The sequence below is a fragment of the Corythoichthys intestinalis genome, chromosome 4 (assembly GCF_030265065.1).
Source record: "Corythoichthys intestinalis isolate RoL2023-P3 chromosome 4, ASM3026506v1, whole genome shotgun sequence".
NCBI classification, from domain to species: domain Eukaryota; kingdom Metazoa; phylum Chordata; class Actinopteri; order Syngnathiformes; family Syngnathidae; genus Corythoichthys; species Corythoichthys intestinalis.
In genome coordinates, this window is record NC_080398.1 from 34,044,729 (window position 1) to 34,053,646 (window position 8,918).

The window sequence follows — 8,918 nt, forward strand, 5'->3', positions numbered from 1 at the left end:
CCAATATCCACCTATCCTTGAAGCGTCGGCCATCGCAGTCAACTTTTTTATTGATTGTCGCCATTTTAGAAAATTGGAAGTAAAGGGTCACACGGGGTAATGTTGCTTAGAGTGCTGCTCTTACAGTTTTTCAAAGTTTCGTGAGAATAGGCAGAGTTTCTGTGGACAAGATAGTTGTAGATATCAGGGTAGCAGATGTCAGGCAGAGACGGCGAAGACAGCGGGTCGAAAAATATCGATTTAGGCATCAAATATGGATCTGGCGAATGGATAGACTGAAGCTTTTCCACATAACGCCTTTTATGCAACGCATCCAATGAGTTTACAGCGTCTGAAAGCAACGGGGCTTCCATGAATTGCACTATAAATTGCACAACAAATTGAAACCATTGAGAATACGGATAAACAATGACGGACAATATGGCGCCTGGATACAGCGACACGTCATTGTGTGACGTTGGTGAGTGGGGTCTATATAGTATACATATACAGTATACGCAATCCTGACTTGATGGTAACTCATTGCCTGTCATTGACAACAAAAGACATGCAATTTAACTGAGAGGACTGACTGTGAATGCTCGTTTCATTGCCATCGACTGTGCTAGACACGCAATCCATTCTGACTTGCAGTCAAACTCGATCGGGCATTTTGGGTCACCAATGATGATGAGTTAAAACGACCAAATCTCAATGAGAAATGGGCAATTTTTAAGAAGACACATGAATATTTGGACTTATTAGGCAATATTAGTTTTGATATAGAGTTTCAAGAAATGGTAAATGGTGTTATACTTATATAGCGCTTTTCCACCTTTCAAGGCGCTCAAAGCGCTTTACACTATCTCCAGGTATAACACTAATACCAACGGCCCGAATAGAGAAAAATGCTAAAAACTAAAATGGAATTTGCTACCAAAACTCATAGATATTTGAACCTTGCCTTCATTATCCTACACAAACATTGGTATTAGGAGGTCCAATTGAAATCTCGACACAGACCGCGCTCCAAAAACAAGAGATTTTTTCTTCGTACGTTCATTACAAAGGCCGCCAAGATGGAGATGCACAGAAAAATAGAACAACAACAATTGGATTGTAGCTAAAATGTTTAGCGGCCGTGAAATTACCTTCAGTGTCCTTGGCCAGGTTCGACTTAATCAACTTGGTCCTTCTGTCGTTTGATGAACTCTCACAAATTCTCCTCTTTTCTATGGTCTTCTTCACATATACACAGACACAAATCAATTGCGTCAGTGAATGAATGAGTCAGTGAGCCGCACTAAACAAGCTCGAATGTAAACAGTTTCTCAGTCGACGCTAATTCGTATGATTGTTAGCAATTATTGATATTCATAGGTTTTTGCAAGACTCACGTTGGAAAGACGACGAGGCACCTGCTGGTTATGTGAACTTTCCATTGTGCACCTGCCAGGATTTTAGAAGACGGAAAGAAACACAAAATAAGTACTCAGTACTTTCAGGGACAGTGGTGACAATGGTGATCTATTGAAAGGATATCATTAGCTTAATGTATGTGTTGTAGTAGTAAAAGAGGGAAATTGATATTGAGCACATCTATTGCCGTAAGTGGGAGCCATAGAATTGAGTTATAAGAGAAAGAAACAATCAGAAAAACAAAACCCCAAAAAATTCTAGCGCAAAATACAGTATACACGGGACACTTATTTTGTCTTTATTCATTTCGTTTTTTATTTTTTGCAATTTCTTTCAGTTAGATTTGTTGTTATATTTATTGAGATTTAAATAGGGCGGAAAACACAGACAAGACTGAAAAAGCAGTTTCTGCTCTTGCACGCCTTTTTAAAAGAAAATGCTGTATTGTAAGCCAAAACAACTGTTGTGTTTGATAGAACAGTATGTCTACATGCTGCCATAGCAGATTCATAGCACATTACGCCCCCAAACTATTTTTAATTTGCCTGTTTTACCCTGCAAACCCCCGTTTGCAGACGTCTGTTTCAACCCAGCCATGAAAACAAGGTAAGTAATTATATTTATTATTCAAAATGTCTGTCATTTTTAGCTTTGAATTATTAATTGATGTCCAATATTTTGTTTAAAAAAAAAAAAATTCACTCGCATATTTTTAACTTTTAAACAAATTACGTCACAATGAAAAAAATGGCGTCTGTAAAAAAAGTCAGATATCTACCTCATGCTATCGCTAAATTGTATTTTTTTGTTACTGTCGAATTTTCCCCGATATGTTAGATGATGAATAGTCGATCCAAACAAAGAAAAATTGGGGGAAAAAAAAAAAAAAAAGTTTTAGAAGGGTAAATATATGAAAAGGAAAATCTCGACCACTCCTTGATGTCTGCGATTTCTGCATTGCGACCCTTGTTATATTGCCATGTTTCACCCATAAAATCCCCCAAAAATCCAGCTGTGGCCATTCACAGCTTTGTCTTAACACTCAGTGAGACATGCGACATGGAGTTTTTGGATCGAAACAAGGTAAGTAAGCGATAATATATCGTTAAAGTCGTGGCGTCTGTAATTCTGCTATGGCGTGCTCTCACCTCCAGATAGGGTTTTGTTGTTTAAAAAACATTTTTTAAATTTTTTTTTTTAAATACCCTCCTGTCCAAAATTTTTCATTGCCCAAAAAATTGAGATTCATAGATTTCCAATGATAATGCGTATCGGACAATTTTGAAATTTGGCCAAATTGGGGGTGTCAGAGCGGAACTTCAAGTCACCTGAGTGTTTTCCACCATCGGTATATTTTTGGATTATCCATGTTTTTTAAATTACCATTTGTTTTTTTTTTTCCCGCAAAAGAGATCCTCCAATTAATTCATTTTACTTAACTTCATACATGTTTTTTAATTGCTCATCGCAAAATATGTGCACACAACACTTATACTACAATAGGATGTCAAATGGGTGCCGCAAAATATTGTCCCGTGTGCCGCAATTGGCCCCTGAACCACAAGTTTGTGACCACTATCCTATATGGTTGAAATTAAAAAAACATTTAACAAAATCATAATTCGTACATGAAAGACTTGAAATATGTTTTGACGAAAAGTAACCTTTTAGAAAAATTGCAAATTCCAGCAGCACTTCCAACCTGTTAACCTCACTTCAAAATTGGTGTTGAAATGTCTGAACAGTACTTACAGTTGGCTGCGGAGAGAACAGTTTGAGGGTCTGCACATGCAGTTTTGCTCTGAGCACACTGTTAATGCTCTCTTGGCCACCTGGCGTCGCCTCCGCACGGCCTCCTGTTGTGGAGTAACCCCCCCTAGACACAACCGCCACCCACCACACCACCTCCTCCCTACCCAAACATCCCCACTCAACATAAAGGTGCTATCAATTTTTACAAAGTGACTAACAGTACCGATCATATTTTTTCTTTACATAAATCCACCAAAATAAGTGACAGAAAAGGCTTAATAATATAAGTAGATCCTAATTATTTTTTCTGAGCTGCCTTCACCCCACCCACTAAACAAATCTCCAAACAAAAGTTGATGTCACAATAAGAATGAGCTGCAGATTTTTGCAGTTTGCTAACATGCTATCCAAAGGCTTTCCATAGACCCTACCCACCAACGTCACAAAATCACGTGATCGCTTTTGTGTCTGTATTAACAATGGTCTCAATTGATCGAGCAATTTATAATGCATTTCATGGAAGACCCGGTGCTTTCGGATGCCGTAAACTCACTGGATGCGTTGCATAAAAGGCGTTATGTGGAAAAGATTAGTTCTATACAGTCGCCAGATCCATATTTGATGCCCAAATCGATATTTTTCGACCCGCTGTCTTCGCCGTCTCTGCCTGACATCTGCTACCCTAATATCTACAATTATCTTATCCACACAAAATCAGCATATTCTCACAAAAGTTTGAAAAACTTTAAGAGCTTGGAGGCTTACAAATACTTCGTTGCTGGTTGGGTGAAACAGGTCCTCGTCCACGAAAATTCGGCAGGAATCTATCTTGTGCTTGGAAAGGTGAGTTACGAAATTTTCAATTCAAAATCTTTTGTTCTTGCTAACATCCACTGTCAAGTCTAATGTATTTCATGTCATTTGTCAATGGAGCTAGGGCTTTTAATGTTTATATGGTTTAGCGATAGCACTCTCACTACATACATACGTGTATGTTGTCGGCGATTAGCCTAGCAATGATCTTAATTGTGGTTGTCAGCCCAAAACCCTCTAAATATATATTAAATGCATCTTACCAGATATAAAATGACTACTACATAATCTGTGGTTATCGTTTGGAGCCCAGTTTTCTCGTCGAATTGCAGCAGCCCATCTCGCTCTCCTCTCCGGGTCTCTCGGAATCCGGTAGAACTTCAAGTCTCTCCGTCTATCTTCTCTGTTATTGCAACCGACCGCCACACACGCCTTCACCATTTTGATTATTAGTGTTAACGAGCAGAAAAACACGCCGTAAATAGGAGGAACGTACGTAGCCGTAACAGGTAAACACGATGTGTTGACGGACAATTGGGCGGCACCAGTCAGGAGGGCGGAGTTGTGACGTCACGTGGGTAGGGTCTATAGCATACCACACGAATGCTATTTTTAGACTGTGACATCGCCATCGTAACACGGAAGTGGGGCATTTTCGACACGCTCTAGCATACAAACCATGTTATTTCTGCTTATTTTCGCCTGTAATCTTTCAAAAAAGAACATGCCGATCAAGCACTGCTGATATGGAACTTGTAGAAATTACTCTAGACATTACGAAAATTAAGGATGTTTTCGTCATACGTTTCCCGAAACCAAAAACTCGGAAGAAAAAAATGTGAAGAATAGATCAACTTGCGCGGACGTCCAAAAGACCAGTTTAACGCCAGCAAGGTGAAGCCATTCACATTTCATCTGCAGTAAACATTTTGTTGGAGTCCTTCCTTCAGAGGACGAAGAGGTAAGCCATTATGATTTTTTTTTTTTTAGCGTGGCGTTTTGCCGTGCTGCTTCTGTCTGACAATGAATGACCTGAAAAAAATTAAAATGGTATCTGACTGCCACTGTTACTTTTTCTGTTGTAAAAAACACCTTTAGTACAGGGGAAGTGTAAATAAATTATATAATCAAGATTTGTTGTTAATGAAAAAAATTAAAAGTGTTCGTTTGCTGTCACCGAGTCGCATTTGCGATCGCTACACAAAAATAGCAACGTAAATTGCCGCCAAGAACAGTCAGAGACGGAAGACAACCAGAGGATATAATATATAAGAAAGACAGAGCATATGGTGGTAAAGGATAGATTGTTGAAACTAGGGTGACCAAACGTCCTCTTTTGCCCGGACAATTCCTACTTTCACGTAGTATCCTCGTCGTCCGGGCGGGTTTTATAAATTCATAAAAATGTCCGGTTTTTATGATTTTTCACGGGACCAATTTTGAAGAGAATCCCTCCGGCCGCTTGGTGGCAGCAGTTGACATGGCTCCCACAAGAAGGGAGGGAAGGAGTAGTTCTTGTTTTTGTTGGCAGTTTACCCCTATCATGAAGCAATACCGCCATCTACTGGGTTGACAATTTGGCCACAACGCCTGCCCAGTTGTTAAGTTTTTAACGATAAATACGTAAATAATGGCAACTATTGACTTCTGTCGGAGCTTTGACTGTAAAATCCCATTTGGTGTCGCATCGTTGCGCTGCCGATGATTGTAAACTTTTCTAGCAAAGTTTGAGTTTTGCCTCAGCTAGCTATCAGTAAGCTAAACCATTCTAGGCATTATGGGAAACGTAGTTTTGAACCGCTACGTTTGGAAACATGCTGGTTGAATAGTTTGTCAGTTTACTTTGGTTATTGTGTTCAATCTAGAACATTGAATGAGAATATCAATTGAATGGGAATAACAATTTGTCAAGGACAATTGTCGTGATAGTAATTTATAAAAATGTTTAGTTGGCACATAGCCTACTGTGTGTATGTGTATTGACTGGACTACATTTCCATGGGTCTTCATTATATATATCTATATAATATTTTAGTCATTTTTTTTTTTTTTTTCAAACTGCATTTTCCCATCCTAAGTGAGGGGGCACACTTTAAATATATTAAAGTGATATAGACATCTTTGAGTGAACTTCGAGTAAAATTCAAGTATCTTGAGGCTGGGCTGAGTGTCCTCTTTTTTGGAAATCAAAATATGGTCACCCTATTGAAACAGGAGAATGTCTTTGTCAGTGGCGTAAGAAAAGGGTGTCGATAAAAAAGCTAAGGCTAAGCTTAGGCTCTTTTCCCGTCTTTTTTAGCTCTCGAAATTTAAGCCATCTCTCTAACTGAACATTTGACTGTTCTTCCACATCTTTTCCAGTGAATTTGGCACCAGGGACATCTCATTCGTACACTATTTCCATTCATTTACTATTGGCGGCAAACGGGAGGTTGACCCACCTAGCCACAATTGCTAACGTCATGAATATTAACGAGCAAAAGTGACGTGTTGCTTGCGGTAGGCCATTGTGTCTTCGCCGTGTGACCAATCTGTCATGTCAACATGTACTAGCTAGCACAGGACTGGAAAGCCAGGCATAATCATAATTAATTATGGTTGCGATGTCAAAACCAGCATTGCTGAATAAATCTCCCTAATGCATTATTTTGGATGAAATACTGTAACTATGAAAAGGGTAAAAGACTGCTAGATTCAAGTGCCAAATTCATTTTCTACATGTAAAATTACATCAGTCATTTTTTTCAGGGTCACCATTTATTAGGACCTTTGAATTACAATGCTAACGAGATTTATGTCACAGGTTTTTCTTTGCGCGAGGATTATGTGAAGCAAAATAGTTATATAAACATTTTTCCAATCATAAAAAAATAAATTGGATAAGCATGTTAAAAAAAAAAAAAAGTAAATATATACTCACACACACTTATACATACCTTTATATAAATGGAACTTGGTGTGTGTTGTGCTCGTTCCCTATCGACTCCAAAAAGGCTGGGCGGATTTGGATGAATTTTATACAGTTGTACTTTGTGTGTCTGGCGTGTTCTTAACGGGTTTGATCTCTGTAGGCCTCCATTTAGTGCGGAAAATTAACACGAAATTAAGAAAAAAAATAGCATACAAAAATCCCTGATTGTGGAGGCCATCTCTTGGACAATAGAAGCGTCTCTCGCGATTACAATATCTAAGTTAGTTTTCAAACTTTACGGTTTCATGTACAAATTTAAATGTTCTGTGATGATGTGTTGTGGATTTAAAGTGCCTATGACTCCAAAAAGCATGTTTATTTCATATTTCACGCAGTATTTTATGCTCCTGAATGAAATGGACGTGTGTGGAAGCGATCGTTTTATTTATTCAATTTTTTTTAATCCCGCGCCATGAAAATGAATAACTTCCTGTTTTGTGAAGGAATGCGAATGTGACGTCACCTGGGTCAGCATCTCACAATACAGCATTACTTTATAGCATGCAGATGGACTGCGGATTCAGCTGATTTCGCGGATTAATTCGTTTATTTTTCGCATCATGCCAGTAAAATGTGCTGCAGGGATTTGTTGCTGCACCAGGGAGAGGCGTGAGCCTTTTCGGGTTTCAAAAAGTTCCCGTTCACCCTCGGAGAATGGCCAAAACAAGTCTGACAACTGTGGGACCATTGGACTTACGAGGAAGTCTGCTATTACCATCTAAAAAATATAGCAAGAATTAAGGGGCTTCTGACTCAACAAGACATGAAAAAACTTATGCATGCATTCATTTTCAGCAGATTGGACTATTGCAACGGCATTTTTACAGGTCTTGATAAAAAAATAATAAATAAAAAAATAAAAATCAGTCAGGAAGCTGCAGCTAGTACAGAATGCTGCAGCCAGAGTCCTCACAAATACAAGGAAACTGGACCACATTACACTGGTTTTGAAATCGTTACACCCGCTTCCAGTGAGTCAAAGGATAAACTGTAAAATACTGCTACTCATCTACAAAACACTTTATGGCCTTGGACCAAAATACATGCTTGATTTGTTAGATTCCTATGAAACATCTAGACCCCTAAAGTCGTCTGGAACCGGTCTCCTGTATGTTCCAAGAACAAGAACCAAGCAGGGTGAGGCAGCATTTAGTTACCTCACCTCTGGAACAAGTTACCTGAAGGTCTGAAGTATGCTCAAACTGTTAGCTCCTTTAAATCAGGGCTAAAAACGCTTTTGTTTAGCACTGCATATCCATAACTGTCTATATATTTAAATCTATTTGCTTTCTATTCCTCTTGTGCTTATCTCCATTGCTGATTTCAATTATTATTAGTAGTAGTAGTATTTTTTAAATGTTTTTAATCCTATTCGTGATTAAATGCGATTTTCATGAATAATTTTATTTCCTATTGCGATTGTTGTTTTTACGCTCAATTGATTTTAATGTGATTTTTATGATCTTTACGTGATGTAAAGCACTTTGAATTGCCTTGTGTTGAATTGTGCAATAAAAATAAATTTGCCTTCCCTTGCCATGTCAATGGAGATCTTATTTGTAGTTCTGTCAATGAAGTTTTCTGGGTCAGAGTTGAATGAGTAAGAGTGAATGGAGAATTTGTATATGTTAATCAGATACATTGTGAATTGATTGAGCAATGGCACTCTTTTAGAATGTATTTGCCAATGGAAATGAATGAGCCAAAAAGCGAGAAACGCCAGTCCTACAATTAGCGGTAAAGCTAGTTTTTAGCTCAAAGCTCTCCGAAGACAGTAGAACTTTCTCCTTTCCTTAAGTTGGCATGAAAATTCATGACGACTGCTATTGCAAACGACGCTGCTGACGTCACCCAATTGAAGTCGCAAGCGTGTGGCGTTCACACAACCGAAGGCCGGATCCTATCTTTACGCCTAACACTCCACTTGAAAGGCGGACGCGTCGGAAGCGCTCCATCTCGGATCCAGGCGGCTTTGCGTTAGTGG

At 38.8% G+C, this 8,918-nt stretch overlaps 1 protein-coding gene across 1 annotated transcript in view; it reads right to left on the reverse strand.

Moving 5' to 3' along the window:
• The window catches only part of etv1 (ETS variant transcription factor 1), a 46,248-nt gene extending 44,811 nt beyond the window's left edge, over positions 1-1,437 (reverse strand). Inside the window, exons 1-2 of the mRNA XM_057834283.1 lie at positions 1,377-1,437; positions 1,131-1,221 (exon numbers count right to left, since the gene is read on the reverse strand). Coding sequence (XP_057690266.1) covers positions 1,131-1,221; positions 1,377-1,421 — 136 coding nt within the window. The 5' untranslated portion in view covers positions 1,422-1,437. The remainder of the gene's footprint in view (positions 1-1,130; positions 1,222-1,376) is intronic.
• Between the last annotated feature and the right edge of the window lie 7,481 nt (positions 1,438-8,918).